The sequence below is a fragment of the Muscardinus avellanarius genome (assembly GCF_963383645.1).
Source record: "Muscardinus avellanarius genome assembly, chromosome: 7".
NCBI classification, from domain to species: Eukaryota; Metazoa; Chordata; class Mammalia; order Rodentia; family Gliridae; genus Muscardinus; species Muscardinus avellanarius.
The window spans coordinates 84,445,341-84,461,511 of record NC_137793.1 but is presented as its reverse complement, the minus strand read 5'-3'; the positions used below and the strand labels follow the sequence as shown (position 1 = coordinate 84,461,511).

General features: G+C 39.4%; 1 protein-coding gene across 1 annotated transcript in view; it reads right to left on the bottom strand.

Moving 5' to 3' along the window:
- Positions 1–7,866: 7,866 nt before the first annotated feature.
- NUCKS1 (nuclear casein kinase and cyclin dependent kinase substrate 1) overlaps positions 7,867–16,171 on the bottom strand; it is a gene marked incomplete at its 5' end in the record, with an annotated part of 34,455 nt that continues 26,150 nt past the window's right edge. The window contains 4 exons of the mRNA XM_080698726.1: positions 7,867–8,176; positions 13,107–13,256; positions 15,013–15,165; positions 16,037–16,092. Of these exons, the coding sequence (XP_080554852.1) occupies positions 7,977–8,176; positions 13,107–13,256; positions 15,013–15,165; positions 16,037–16,092 (559 nt within the window). The 3' untranslated portion in view covers positions 7,867–7,976. The remainder of the gene's footprint in view (positions 8,177–13,106; positions 13,257–15,012; positions 15,166–16,036; positions 16,093–16,171) is intronic.

Sequence of the window (16,171 nt, the reverse complement as noted above, 5' to 3'; positions counted from 1 at the left end):
TGGGTTCCATCCCCAAACCCGGAAAAAAATTTTTATTTGCAGTTCTGGGGATGGAATCCATTGCATTACAGGGGGTAGGCAAGTGTCTACTGAACTCCACCCCCAGGCTTTTCATTATTCATTAAATCTTTTTTTTTTTTTTACCCCAACCTACACCCCCAGCCCTATTTTTTATTCTTCATTTTGAAAGAGGGTCTCACTAAGTTACAGAAAGCCTCACTAAATAACTGAGGCTTGAACCAAGATCCTCCTGTTTCAGCCCCCCAAGTACTGGGATTACAAGTGTGTGCCATCACGCCCAACTATCATTAAATCTTTGATGTAACTCATTGGATTGGTTCAAGTATTGCTACTTGGAGATGCCAAAGAACAGCAAAATATTACTAACAGTGGCCACAACTTTAAGACACAGAACTGATTCAAACTCTTGTACCATAGAGTAGCCCATTAGATACACAATTCTCATCCTACATTTTAAGGTTAAAAAAAATATATATACACACACAAACATACACACACACACATATATGTATGTGTGTATATATTTTGTACTGGGGACTAAACCATTGAACTCAGGGGTGTTCTACCTCTAAGCTACATTCCCAGCCCTATTTTCTTTTTGAAACAGGTCTCATTAATGTCACTGAGGCTGGCCCTAAACCTGTAATCCTGTCTCAGCCTCCCAAGTACTGAGATTATAGAGAAAGAAAAAACATCCTGCCACATATTTATCTTATAATTCCACTTATGTGAATTATTCATATGAACTGAATGTTAACAATCACCAAATTAAATACTTTGCCAATTTCATAATTGTGAAAATTAAATGAGGCAATATGTAAATTAAAGCTTGTACAACTAGTGTTAACTACTGTATAATCAGGCTCATGGATAGGAGTCAAGGTTGTTCCAAATGTGTCTCACCTTTATGCATCTGACCTTTGGCCACTGGTAGTTTTTGATGTCCTTTATTCTCTTTGGTATTGTACAGAAACGTAAATCTTGGTACATCAACCACAAAACAAAATACCTAGACTGGAAAAAAAGTGGATGGTTGATACCCCCATTCCCCGCTGTTGGTACTTAGAATCAAATCCAGGAAGGATCTACCTCTGAGCTACATGCCCAGCCCTATTTTCTAATTTTGGAAGAGGTTCTTGCTAAGTTGCTGAAGCTGGTCTTGAACCTGTGATCCTCCCATCTCAGCCTCTCAAGAACTGGGATTACATGCCCGGTTTGTTTGACGTTCTTCCGTCAGCCTGGACCCTGGACAACTTTATTAAGAAATAAATAGAAAGATACTAGTCACTGACAAACAAGCATGCACAAAACATTTAATTTTAAAGCCAAAGCGTCTGCATGTCAATTACAATATTCTGCTGACAAATATGTAAATAAGGGGAAAGGTTGGAAAAATAAACATCCAAATAGCCCAGTTCTAAAGAGGGGTCTTGTACCAAGTTCCCCATCCAAAAAAACATTTAATTCTAAAATTTAAGGTTTAGTGTTCAAATGGGCACTTGGAAAAACAGTGCAAATGTCTATTTTGTGAGCAAAAAATATATTTTATCATCTTTATGGTTTGAGAGATATACTAGGGATTGACCCCAGGCATGTTCAACCTATAAGCTACATCCATTCCCTTTTCAAAAATTTCTATCTTTAAACAAGATTGTCTAATTGCTGAGGCTGGCCTCAAACCTGCAATCCTCCTGGCTCATCCTCCCAAGTACTGGGATTACAGGCCTCCACCACAGTGCCTGGCTTATTTGAGTTAAGTGCCCTCTATAACACTTCTTAAAACTGAGTATGAACATGAGGAAAATGCTAGCTAGGGATCTTCCCAAACCCAGTCTAGTCCACCCTTCCTTAAAATTTAGTGAACCCACAGCCTTTTTTTTTTTTTTGGTACTGGGAATGGAAACCAGGGGCTTTTCTACCTCCAGACTATACTCCCAGACCTATTTTCCTATTTTATTTGGAAAAAGGGTTTCACTAAGTTGCCAAGAGCCTCACTAAGTAGCTGAGGCTGGCTTTGAACCTGTGTGATCCTCCTGTCTCAGCCTCCCAAGCGCTGGGATTACAAGCGTGCACCACCACGCCCAGCTATAACCCACTGCCTCTTAATTCCATGCTAAGTAATTGGCTTTCCATTCCCAGTGACAGGTGTGGTCACTGTTAGTTTCTACACTTTTCGGCAAACAGGTACCCTTTCAGTCAGACTGGACTGGGTAATCACCTATATTAAGTCAGTTTATTTAGTGTTACAAAAAGTACACAAAGCACACATCTGGGTTATAAAAGCCCTTTTATAAAGCCATTTTTAAACAAAACAAAAAAGTTTACAAAAGAAAAAAAAGATACAGAAAAAGAATTAACTTGCTTCATACGTCCCCAAAAGAGAAAAAATAAAGGGGACAATGCCAACATGCTCAACAGTAAGGGGTTCTTTTTCTTATTTAATACAAAATACAAGCAAAGGATACACATACTTAAAACAAAGCTCAGGAGCAGACACGCAGTCCTGGAAACCCTTCAGTAAAAGCAAAGCAGGAGTTTTTTTCTTTGTCTATGCAGATACATACAGAGACTGGGATATGTAAAAATTAAGTATCACAAAAGACCATCACACGAGTCTACCAATGCATGTTGCATCTATAAGTCACGAACATGGTCAACAAAATCATGTTCACTTCAACCCCATTTCATTTAAATTAAAGAAAAAAACTTTTAAATAAAGTGGTTACATTCAAACTTTAACTTCCTTAGTACCATGCTGCAGATTTCAGCACTGTTAAGGTATTGCAAGAATGCCCAGCCCTCTGGGTGTCTGATTATGTATCTAGCGATATTGCAGTATGAAAAAAGGGATGCCTAGGTCTCAGCCTGTGAACTAATTAATACATTTAAGCAGGTTTTCCTTTTACCCTTCCTGCTCAGAACATAAAATATTAAGGACTAAAATCAAGGAAGACTGGGAGTTTTAGAGCTGGCAAAATTAAATCTAAAAATTGAATCAAGGCAAGTAATTACTGAGAACTTGGCTGCTGCTTAACCTTGGCAAGTCTTAGTCTTTCCTTAAGTCTTGCAGGAAGTAGGTGTATAAGGTTTGCTGCAACACGTTCATGGTAAACAAACTAAGTAGAGCTCTTATTTACAAATCTTGTAACAAATACTTCTGGAGGGAAAAAAAATTCACTAATTTCCAGAAGACAAAAGGTTTAGTTGCTGAACGTATACAAACACACTCACACCCACACAATACTTCAGAGGTTTTTATACATGTTGTTTTAGGGCATAAGCTGAGTACTATACCCCTATACCCCATCAGAAAAGGAACCAAATTAAGACCCCAATTTTACCCTCCCCCATAAACTAGAAAACCCTCCCCTCAGCCCTGATGTACAAAGTGTCTGCGCAAGGCAGCATTCTACCAGTCACACACAGCATGCTCCAGCAGATGTCACCATTCACTCCCTCCATTGGCATGGCAACAGGCAGGTATTAAGGGATTTTTCCCGGTAGTGGTTATTATGGTCAGCACCACTGTGAGTTTTGTGAATTAGGCTTTTAACAAAAGTGTAACTTATGAAATTGATATTCAGAAAGAATCATGTATTGTTTATCCAAGACAAAGGGAAATAAGTTGAGATGGAAACTTAGCTATAGATAGCTTGATGTTTCAATTTTCAAACAATAAGCCAATTCTCTATTTTCAAGTAAACTTAGCTTCATCTGCAGAGAAAAGGACAATTTTCCATCTCTAAGAGCAACCAGCTTTTTTTCACTACATTTGGCAGAGAATATATATTACTTGTTCTAAGTGTCAGTCGTAAATGCCACAAAGACCACAGCCCAGGTTTCTTTCTTTGCAAATTCCTAAGGTGAGTTTTTTTTTCAGTGTATCTACTGGTGATCCAGAAGAACCATTCAAACTGGCACCTAACTCTTTATAACCGCAACAATGGCCACATGATCTTTTATAAAGCTTTTCCTATTGCCCTGGCATTAAATTCAGGTCTTGCCTTTCTAATTCTCAAGGCAGCTGCTAAACTGAAGTTTGTTCAAAGGAAAGCACTCTTCCGTTCCCCAACCAACAAGTTCATAATCCAGCTGTCATTACTTTAATGTTCACTGATATAGTACTGTTAAAAGAAAAGCAACAAATTCAGTTTAACTAGTCATATTCATAAGTTATAACTTCAAATTCCACTTTTTTTTTTTGTGGTACTGAGGGTGGAACCCAGGGGCTTTCTACCTCCGGGCTACACTCCCAGACCTATTTTATATTTTATTTGGAAACAGGGTCTCACTAAGTTGCCGAGAGCCTCACTAAGTAGCTGAGGCTGGCTTCGAACCCGTGCGATCCTCCTGTCTCAGCCTCCCAAGTGCAGGGATTACAAGCGTGCGCCACCACGCCCAGCTTCAAATTCCATTCATTTTATATGTAAGAAAATACTATTTGAACCAGTGCTAAGAAATAGTATTGAATGTGAGGAATGAGTTGGGAGGAACCAGTTACTGGGGGGGGGGGGCGCAGGCTCCCACTATCAAAGCAAAGTTCCTTCAAGAAAACTTACTATTCTTCAAGATCAAAACATTCCCACTTATCTTCCTAAATGAGTAAACACCAATTAATTTTCCTTTATGGAATCAATATGGAGTAGAAATATGAAAGGGAGGTGTTTCAGAAGGCAGGAAAAATCTACCGCTAAACTGATATTAAACTTTATCTTTTGGGTCTACTCCCCTGCTTTGGATCTGAGGTAAGAAGGACTGAAAGCAGCAGAAAATTACCATTGAGTAAGAGGGAAGCTACCCATGCCTAGCTGGGGTAGGGAAGGCTAGAAAAGAACCTTATGGACTAGAATGTAGTGTCAGTCAGCACAGCTGCTGAAATCTGTTAACAGAAGTAACCTAGCAGAACTTAAGTGAATCCTGATAACATAAACAAGCACCTTCAAAGTTAATGTCCCACTTCCTGAGCACTGCAAAATGAGACAGGAAATGCTATTGTCTATTGTCACTTCACCATAGGCACACGAGATTAAAAAGTTCAGCCGAGGGAGGTGCCAATGGTCAGTCACCATTGGCTTACAGCTATAATGCAGCCTGACATCACTATGAAGCCTGACTACTGAGCACCACAACTGTCCTCTTGTTTGCATGCATGATTTTAGGGGAAGACTAGAATGTTTTAAAACATCAATGTTGGAGAAAACAAAGTTCATTCAGAGTCTGTCTCACTTGGGAATACAGATCCTTCTGTTTAGCCTACTGGAAATACAGAATGTATTTCTTATTCTAATAAATATTTTAAAAGGGAGCCTAAATAAGAAGCCCAATTAAATACACACAAGTAACCTAGAAGACACGATTACCTCTAACATGTGTGCGTATGTCAGAGATATTAGTGCAGATTAATGTATTAGAAGACTGGTACACAAAAAAAATTGAGGCTAAAGTTGAAAAAGAATACCCCACCACACCTTCACAAAACATAACCTATGAAAAGCCCAGGTATTACTAGGAATGCAAGACTTAGTTTTGTTATAAACCCCTAAACAACAGAAGTGCATGGTGGAAACACTGACAGGTCTTTTCCTACCAGGGAAGAATACAAACCTTTTTGTTAAAAATGGGTATTTGAACAAACCTACTAAAGCACACAGAAAAATCCTTAACACCCTCACTGTGCTGTTCACAACTACAAATGTAATCATCATGTAGGAAAATAATCCAACCGCTACTAGGGTTCAAGTCCTGCATTTTTGGCCATGTACTAAAAGCTCTTTATCCTTTCTTTAACACACACTGCAACTATGAAATGACTGTCACTGGGTGCTTTTAAAAAAAATTAAAGTTAAAAATGTTCCTTAAAACGTTTTAAATACTAGAGCAGCCGGGCGTGGTGGCGCACGCTTGTAATCCCAGCATTCGGGAGGCTGAGACCTGGAGGATCACGGTTCGCGGACAGCCTCAGCTACTTAGTGAGGCCCTCTGCAACTCAGTGAGACCCGGTTTCAAAATAAAGAATAAAAAATAGGGCAGGGGGTGTAGCTCAGAGGTCAAATGCCCCTGGGTTCCATCCCCAGACCCGCCAAAAAAAAAAAAAAAAAAAAAATACTAGAGCAAAAATATTCCTTAAGTAACCTTTGTCCCAGGAACATCTACAAGAAAGTTATTTGACAAATCCATGCTGTCACTTAAAAGTCAAAAAAGAAAGCCACAATAGTGTACTAAAGAAGCAAATCTAGACTGAAAAGCAGGAAAAATGCAGAAATTAAATTTCACTTTTTTCCCATTTATTCCTATACAAGGACCCTTACACTTTGTTCTCATTAGCTTATGGTATCAGCATATGGAGGACCCCACTTACCTAGGGTATGTAAAATGTTACACTGGGCCTCCTAAAATACAAGGTTTCTTTAGTCCTAATGAATCTGTTTTCCTGCTTTAGGAAACTTAGACAGTAAGCAGGGGTCAAGCTAAGATGACAAAAACAAACTCAATGGTAATGGAAGCAGCATTTAGTATACTTCCCATCCTGTCAGTAAAGTGAAGAAAAGAGTTAGGAAAATAGTGTCCTATAGTAGAGTTGGTAGCAGTGGTGTTCTATGTAGGGCAGAGATATACTACGTTTCTTTCTTTCTTTTTTTTTAAGAAAGGATATAAAAAGAAAAATGTAGCCAAGAGTGGTGGCACACACCTGTAATCCCAGTACTTGGGAAGCTGAGACAAGATGGCAAGTGGCCGGCCTCAGTAACCGCATGAGTTCCCCATCCCCTGCAACTTAGTGAGACTGTTTCAAAATAAAAAAATTAAAATAGGGCTGGAAGTGTAGCTCATAGGTAGAATGCCTCTGGGTATAATCCCCAGTACCACAGGGGGGAAAAAACGTTCTATAACAACAGAGCATGGTTCATAGGATGTGAATGTACATTTATGGCATTAAAATTTCAATTTTATTTTCATGAAGGAAATTTCTCAACCCTTTTTGATTGAGTTTCATGTTAACTGAAACTTTATTTACTTAAAACCTAAACATGTCAGTTTGAGTAGAAATTCACTGTGATGTATAGATTCACCTTGCCATTTAAATTCTAAGATGTCTTTTTTCTTAATCCTTGGTAAAATTTTACCCTAAAAAGCAGGACACACACATATTTTTAAAACACGAACCATTAGAGTATGAAATATGCAATCAAGAGTGTTTTCAGTTTTGGCAGCTCCTGTTTTTTATAAGCTCCTTAAAGACTATAGCAAGAAAAAAGGATCACTGGCTCCGAGTCTCTTTGAGATAAGTGATGAAATAAAAAAAGAGAACCCATACCCCTAAACAAGGTCGGGTTAACCCCATTCCCCACCCCAAGATAAAAATATGAGTACTTTTAGTAATAATTCAGAATTCACCTTTATCTCCTACCTGCCTTATCAGTGGAAGTTTAAAGTCATGATTCTTTTAGACATGTATACTTATGTATATAGACATATAAACTCAGGTTAGATGACAATTCATTTGTAAAAAGTCCAGGCAGAGAAAGAAGCAATCATTTTTAACTAAAACCTTTCTATGTTTTTGATTACTGTTCAACTTGCTATCAGTTAGCAAAAAGCAAAGTTTCCATAATGTTCATCTCAAATCTTATTGCTTTACAGCTGTGGTATGCCTTCCATTAAAAATGAAAAGGATGCAATTAATCCAGTGATTAATTTCACATGGCTTTCATTGGGAAAGGGGGAGGTATGGTGGCAGAGGAGACCAAAAGACAAAAAAAGTAACTTAAACATTTCAACGTACAATGGTTTTCTTTAAAAAGACAGAAAACGTCAACAAATGGAAAAAAAGCACTGAAAGCCCATGAGTCAAGCCATAGCCAAAACCATGTTCTATCTTAAGTAGGTTCTCTTTTTTTCCCCCTCTTTTTTTCTTTTTTCTTTTTTTAATAAAATCTTTCCCCAAACCATCATCACTTTTAATCTTCCCCAGACTGGGCGTCATCTTCAGACCCTTCATCCCCAGATTTCTCGGGCAGGGGGCTTGCAGACACCTTCTTTTCTGGAGGGCTTTCTGGTTCCTCATCTTCTTCTTTGGGAGAAGGAGTCTTTTCCTTGGAAGCCTTTGAAGCTGTGGGGCGACCCACTTTCCCTTTGCCTTTCACTGGACTTGGCGTCACTGAAAGAAGAAAAATGGTTTGGACAGAGAAAAATGTCCAATCTGTAAACATAAAGTCTATGAACATCCCAACTTACTGAAGAGTAAGGTAGGCACTATAGAACACATACCAATAAATCGATCTCAATTTCTAAACAAGTCATGATAAATTATGTTAGTATATGTATTTTTAAATTTAACAAAAACATAGAAGTTGTACTGTTTAAATCAGGTTATATAAACCTGTTTCCTCAAACTTTTTTTGTGATACTAGTGATTGAGCCCAGGGTCTCATACATGCTAGTGCTTTACCACAGAACTACATCCTCAATCCTTTTAAAAATTACTTTATCTTGAGACAGGGTCTTGATATGTTGTCAATACTGGCCTTGAACTTTCTATCCCCCACCTCAGCCTCCTGAGTAGCGGGGATTACAGCCACATATACCACACCTTCTCAAACATTTATCTAAAAGCAGGGTGCAATGGTGCACATCTGTGATTCCAGTACCAGGGAAAGTGAGAAAGGATTGCAGGTTCAAGGCCAGCACATGATAACTTAGGGATAGTTTCAAAACAAAAACTGGGCATGGTGACATATACCTGTAATTCCAGTACTTGGGAGGCTGAGTTAGGAGGAGAGTTGGTTCAAGGATAGCCTCCCCAACATAGACTTTCCACACTCTATCAAGATCTTGTTTCAAAATAAAAAGGGCTGAGAGGTGAGGCTTGGATATAGAATGCTCCAGGGTACAATCCCCAGTACAAAATAAATAAAAAACCAACTAACCAAACAAACAAAAAACTAGGGCTGGGAGTACAGCTTAAAAGTAGAACACATCTGTTCAACCCCCAGTTTCTCCCAATACAAAAAACAATCTCTCTCAGCTAGGTGTGGTGGTACATACCTATAACCCCAGTAACTTGGGAGGCTGAGACAGAATGATGACAGGCCTGAAGCCAGCCGCAGCAACTTAGCAAGACTCTGTTTCTTTTACATTTTTTTTATTCTTTATTTTCTATTTTTTAATTTTTTATTTCTTGGTGGTACTGGGGTTCTTGGAAGCCCTTCTACCTCTGGGCTACACTCTCAGACCTATTTTTACATTTTTATTTGGAAACAGGGTCTCCTAAGCCAGCACGCGTGGCTGGCTTCGAACCTGCGCGATCCTCCTGTCTCTGCCTCCCAAGCACAGGGATTACAAGCGTGCGCCACCATGCCCGGCCTTTATTCTTTATTTTGAAATAGGGTCTCAACAATCTGTACAGGGCCTAAGTAGCTGAGACTCGATGCGATCCCGCAGTCCTCTTGTCTCAGCTTCCCAAGTATTGGGATTACAAGTGTGCGTCACCACGCCTGGTAACTATTACCAAATATAATAATAAAAAGGGCTAGAGGTATAGCTGAGAGGTAGAATGCCCCTGGATTCAATCCCTAATACCAACAAAGGCTAGAAAGAAAGAAAGTTGACAGTGTTGACCTTTGTATTGTGGGTTTTGATTTTTCCCTCTCCAAAAACTGGTTTTATTTGATGTACCCAAATCTTAAAGTTTCTCAAAAAAAAAAAAGGTCTCCATTAAAAAAAAGAAGAAAGTTGATGGTATAGAAAATGCACACCATAGCTGGGCGTGGTAGCGTATGCTTGCAATCCCAGCATTTGAGAGGCGAAGACAGGAAGATCAGAAGGATCGCGATTGGAGGACAACCTCAGCTGGTTCCACCCCCAGTACCGAAAAAAAAAAAAAAAAAAATTAAAATAAAAAATAAATAAAAAATGTATGTCATGCCAGGCATTGTCATGCATGCTTGTAATCCCAGCATTTGGGAGGCTGAGACAGGAGGATCATGGTTCGCAGCTAGCCTCAGCTACTTAGTGAGGCCCTCTGCAACTTAGTGAAATCCTGTTTTAAAATAAAAAAAATAAAGCTGGGCGTGGTGGAGCAACGCTTTTAATCCCAGCATTTGGGAGGCTGGGACCAGGGGATCGGTGTTCTTGGACAGCCTCAGCGAGACCCTGTTTCAAAGTAAAGAATAAAAAATAGAGCTGGGGATGTCTTGGAGTTAGAATACCCCTGACCCCTGGGTTCTAACCCGAGTACCACCCAAAAAAAAAAAAAAAAAAAAAAAAAAAAAAAAAAAAAAAAAAAAAAAAAAAGCATGTCATCCTTAGTGGCTTATAAAGTTGATCATCATGATAAAAGTTGTTTTCTTTTCTTTGTTTTTGTTGATATTGAGCAATGAATGAACCCAGAGGCCATTCTACCTCTGACATATACTCTCAGCCCTTTTTATTTATTTTTGGTACTATCTACACCCCAGCCCTATTTTTTTTTTTTTTTTTTTTTGGGCAGGTCTGGGGATGGAATCCAGGGGCATTCAACCTCTAAGCTACACCCTCCTGCCCTATTTTTTATTCTTTATTTTGAAACAGGGTCTCACTAAGTTGCAGAGGGCCTAAGTAGCGGAGGCTGGCCACGAACCTACAATCTTCCTGTCTAAACTGGGATTACGAGTGTGTGCCATCATGCCCAGCTTCCCAAAACCTTTATTTTAATTAATTTTTTTTTTTTGGTGGTACTGGGGATGGAACCCTTCTACCTCTAGGCTACACTCCTAGACTTATTTTATTAGGAAAGAGGGTCTCTTAAGCCAGAAAAGTTGGCTTCAAACTTGCGCGATCCTCCTGTCTTAGCCTCCCAAATGTGAGGATTACAAGTGTGTGCCACCATGCCCGGCAATTATTTATTTGTTTATAAATTTATTTTTGTGGTGCTGGGGATGGAACCCAGGGGCATTCTACCTCTGAACGACATCCCCAGCCCTATTTTTTTTTTTTTTTGGTGGTACCAGGGTTCCTGGAAGCCCTTTTACCTCCGGCTTACACTCCCAGACCTATTTTATACTTTGTATTTGGAAACAGGGTCTCTTATGCCAGCATGGCTTCAAACCAGCACGATCCTCCTGTCTCTGCCTCCCAAGCGCAGGGATTACAAGCATGCGCCACCAGGCCCAGCTCCTAATTTTTATTCTTTATTTTTAAAACAGGGTCTGAGATACAAGTAACTACACTACGCCTCGAACTGCTATCCTCTGGTTTTGCCTCCCGAATGCTGAGATTACAAGCATGTGCCACTACGCCCAGCCTCCTGGAACTTTTTTTTTTTTTTTTTTTGGTGGTACTGGGGTTCCTGGAAGCCCTTCTTCCTCCGGGCTACACTCCCAGACCTATTTTATATTTTTGAAACAGGGTCTCTTTCGCCAGCGCGGCTGGCTTCGAACCTGCGCGATCCTCCTGTCTCCACCTCCCAAGCGCGGGGATTACAAGCGTGCGCCACCAGCCTGGCCCTTTTTTTTAGTTTTGAAAGAGTCTCACTAAATTACTGAGTCTGGCTATGAACCTGTCTCTTTTTCCCAAGTACTGGGATTACAGGCATGTGCTACCAGGTCATTATTTTTATGTATAAAAAGAACAAGAGTAAAAGACATGACTTAATCTGAATAGAAACTGAAGCCAGCAAATAATTTTTTAAAGTTCCATCATTCCCAACAGTAAGAAGTGACAAGTACCTGAGCATGGTGGCACATGCCTGTAATCCTTGTACCTGGGAAACTGTGACAGGAGAATTACGGGTTTATGGCAGGTGTAAGGGCAACCTAAGAAACTTAGTGAGACTCAGAGCAACCTAGCAGCAAGACTGTTTCCAATCAAAAAATTTAAAAAGTCAGGTGTGGTGGTGCACGCTTGTAATCCCAGTACTTGGGAGGCTGAGACAGGAGGATCACACAGGTTCGAAGACAGCCTCAGCAACTTCGTGAGGCTTTCATAGCAGCTTAGTGAGATCCTGTTTCCAAATAAAGTATAAAATAGGTCTGAGAATATAGCCTGGAGGTAGAAAGCCCCTGAGTACCACAAAAAAGGGTGGGGGATTGGAGGTATAGCTTAGAGGTAGAATGCTGCTGAGTTTAATCCCCAGTAAAGTGTGGAGACACACCCACCCCCCCACACACATACCCACCCATGAGTAAAAGTTAAAAAGCTGGGTATGGTGGCGCAGTTTGTAACCTAGCATTTGAGAGGCTGAGAGAGAAGGATGGCAGTTCAGACAGCCTCAACTACTTAGTGAGGTCCTTTGCAACTCAGTGAAACTGTTTCAAAATAAAAAATAAAAAAAATAGGGCTGAGGGTGTAGTTGGGAAGTAGTAGAAGTAGAATGCCCCTGGGTTCAATCCCTAGTACTGGAAAAAAAAAAAAAAAAAAAGTAGCTTCAATGAGAGATTTGGCAGTAATTATCAGGGCTCAGAAAAAAGGAATCTTTGTGTCAAGTGTAGTTTTACTGACAGCACAGAGGATTGAATAAAGACTGGAACTCAGAATTTAAATGTGTAACTATAGATCTGTACAGTTTCAAAATTTCAAGTCTTCAGCAGCATTAATCACTATTACTATGCTGACAAAGCATCCCTACTACTGTAAGTCTTCTCAAATCTCGCTTATGTATGGCAGTATTTGAACAGGCAAAGCCAACCAGTATCTTTGAAGGGCTCAAGCTCTTATTAGTAAATGAGATTTCCAGATATAGGAGATTGATTTAAATTTTTTTTTTATTTCTTCTATTCCTATTATAGCTCAGGCAAATGACGAGGCCTGATTAAGAATTCCTGTGGTAGCCAGGTGTAGTGGTGCACACTTGTAACACAAGTACCTGGGAGGCTGAGATAGGAGGATCACAGGTTCAATACCAGCCTCAGCAACTTACTGAGACTCTCAGCAACCTAGTGAGACAATTAAAAAAAAAAAAAATGGTTGGGGGTATAGCTTGGAAGTAGAATGTTCCTAGATCCAATACCCAACAAACACCCCAAAGAAAAAAATTCCTAATTTTTATCAAGAAAGTACTGATTTTTGAAATATTTTAAAGCTGTATTCAGTTTCACTCCCGCAGAGCTTACCTGTAGCCTTTAGCCTGGGTTTGGGCATTTTCTTTTCTTTTCTCTCAGGTTTGGACTTCTTAACCATCTTTTTGTTTTTCTTTTTTGAACTGCCGTAATCACTATCATCATCGTCTTCCATTAGAAAATCTTCATCACTGCCGGAATCTTCTGAGAGGAAAGAAGAATTTCAACGTCCAACTTAATGCACACACATCCTTCTAAGTGAACAAAGGGAAAAACTGCTAAGAATAACTGAAGGGTGGGGTTTGGAAGTCAAATATTGGATTCTGTTTGCAGCTCTACTACTAATTTGGAGTTGACACTGGCCCCATTTGTAAAATGTATTTATCATGTACCTCACATAAGGGTTACATGACTGACTTATTTGAAGAGTTGATTTAAGACAGAAGGAATAAAACAATCTGAATAAAAACAAATTAACTGTGGGGCGTGGTGGTGCACACTTGTAATCCCAGCATTTGAGAGGCTGAGACCAGAGGATACTGGTTTGTCGACAGCCTCAGCTTCTTAGTGAGACCTGTTTCAAAATAAAGAACAAGGCCGGGCGTGGTGGCGCACGCTTGTAACCCCCGCGCTTGGGAGGCGGAGACAGGAGGATCGCGCAGGTTCAAAGCCAGCCGCGCTGGCTTAAGAGACCCTGTTTCCAAATAAAATATAAAATAGGTCTGGGGGTGTAGCCTGGAGGTAGAAGGCCCCTGAGTTCCATCCCCAGTACCTCCAAAAAAAACAAAAAACAAAAAACAACAAAAAAAAAAAACAATAAATTTGTTTATGTGTGAGAGGCCAAATATACACCTCAAATCACAACACATAACTATTATTACTCTAATATTTATTCATTTTGTGCCTGAACACAAACATGTTTAAAAGTGTAACCATGCCAGGTGGAGTGGCACGTGCTTATAATCCTAGAGGTTGGGAGGCTGAGACTGGAGGATTATACAGGTTCAAAGCCACACTCAGCTACTTAGTGAGACTGTTTCTAAATAAAGTATAAAATAGGTCTGGGAGTACAGCCCAGAGGTAAAAAAGCCCCTGGGTTCCACCCCCAGTACCACACAAACACACACACAAAAATAAATAAATAAATAAAAGTGTAACCATTATAAATGGTGACCATGAAACTCTCTGAATACACTTGTAATCCCAGAACTTGGGAGGCTGAGACAGGAGGATTGCACAGGTTCGAAGCCAGCCTCAGCTACTTGGTGAGGCTCTCAGCCACTTAGTGAGACCCTATTTCCAAATAAAGTATATTTTTTTTCCTGGGGAAGAAGTGGATTCTGGGGGTTGAATCCAAGGGTATTTGACCTCTGAGCTACACCTCAGACCCTTTTATTTTTTATTTTGAAACAGGATCTCACTAAATTGCTGGGGCTGGCTTTGAACTGGCAATCTTTTTTCTCAGTCTCCCAAGTACTGGATTATAGGTATGTGACACCACTCAAGACTATAATCACCTCTTTTTTTTGTTTTGTTTTGAAGATTTAAAAAAGTTTATTAGAAAGATAGAAATACAAAAAAACAGAAATACAGCCCCATGCTAGAGTGGCATGGAGGGGTGACTCGAATGAATACACCCCCCCTTTTTTTAAATTTTGGTGGTACTGGGGGTGGAATCCAGAGGCTTTCTATCTCCAGGCTATACTCCCAGACCTATTTTATATTTTATTTAGGGTCTCACTAAAGTTCTCACAAAGTAGCTGAGGCTGGCTTTGAACCTGTGAGATCCTCCTGTCTCAGCCTCCTAAGCCCGGAGTTTATAAGTGTGCGCCCCCAAGCCCGGCTATAACCACCTTTTTAAGAGATTTTACCTAATTTAAGGCACTGAGTATAACATTTAGCATCTTAGAAAACGCCAAACTACAAATGCAACCAAACAACCCTCGCCAACTTCACGTACTCTCCTGGAATGGTGCCTCATCTTCTTCTTCTTGTTCTTCTTCACTACCTACATCTTCCATGAGCATCTCTCTCTGTTTAGAAGCTGCTTTAGATGCTGCCTGCCGTTGCTGGCGCACATTTTTATGATCATCCTTTTCATCTTCACTGTCTTCTGTAATATAAAAGTAAAGTAATGATCAAAGAATTTTGCATTTGACAGCTGACTGAAAAAAAAAGTGGCTAAAATAAGATATAATTGCAGTTTCCTTTTATTCTAAAAGGTAAATTCTATCATTAAAAGTTCCTGCAAAATAGACAAAGGGAGAGGTAAAGTTCACAAGGAAGGGACTTGAATAATTCTATATACCCAAAATACATGTGTAGTTTCAAGCAAAAACAAAGCCGAAATAAAGTGTGAACACATGCTTCTTACACCACTTTAAATTAAAAAAAAAAAAAGGGAACATAGATTTTCTAAAGATAGAAAAAAAATTGTATGTGTGTGTGTTGTCAGGGATTGAAACCAAGGTTGTTCTACTACTGAGTTACAGACCCAACCCCCCCCCCTTTTTTTGCGGTACTGGGAGTTGAACCCAAGAGCATTCTACCTCTAAGCTACATCCTAGCTTTATTTTTTATTCTTTATTTTGAAACAGGGTATCACTCTCCTGTCTCACCCTCCTAAGTATTGAGGGTTACAAACATGCATCATCATGCCTGGCTTTGTTCAAGTAAATGTTTATTATATTGACTGTATGAGAATAATTTGACCATGTAAAACAAACAAACACACAAACTGCCTCAATATCTCAACTAGACTTTTGCATCAGAAATTCTAAGGTGGGACTTAATACATATTCTATAATACTCCACCAGGAAAGAGAATCATTATTAGCTCTTTAAAGACAGAGACATGTTTGTCTCTATCTTCAAAATTCACATTCAGTATTTGAAATAATGCCTGGCATATAAAATTGCTTATCAAAATGTCTAATAAATATACAAATATATTTATATCTATTACATTAAAAATAGTTTACTACCTGCAGAATGAGAATCATCTTTCTTGGTCTTCACATCTTTTTCTTCTGAGTCCTCACTATAAGGCAAAGGGGAAATGTGAATGCTTAAAAGCCTTTTATCAAAGTCTAAATAAATAGAGATCTCTAATATCTGAC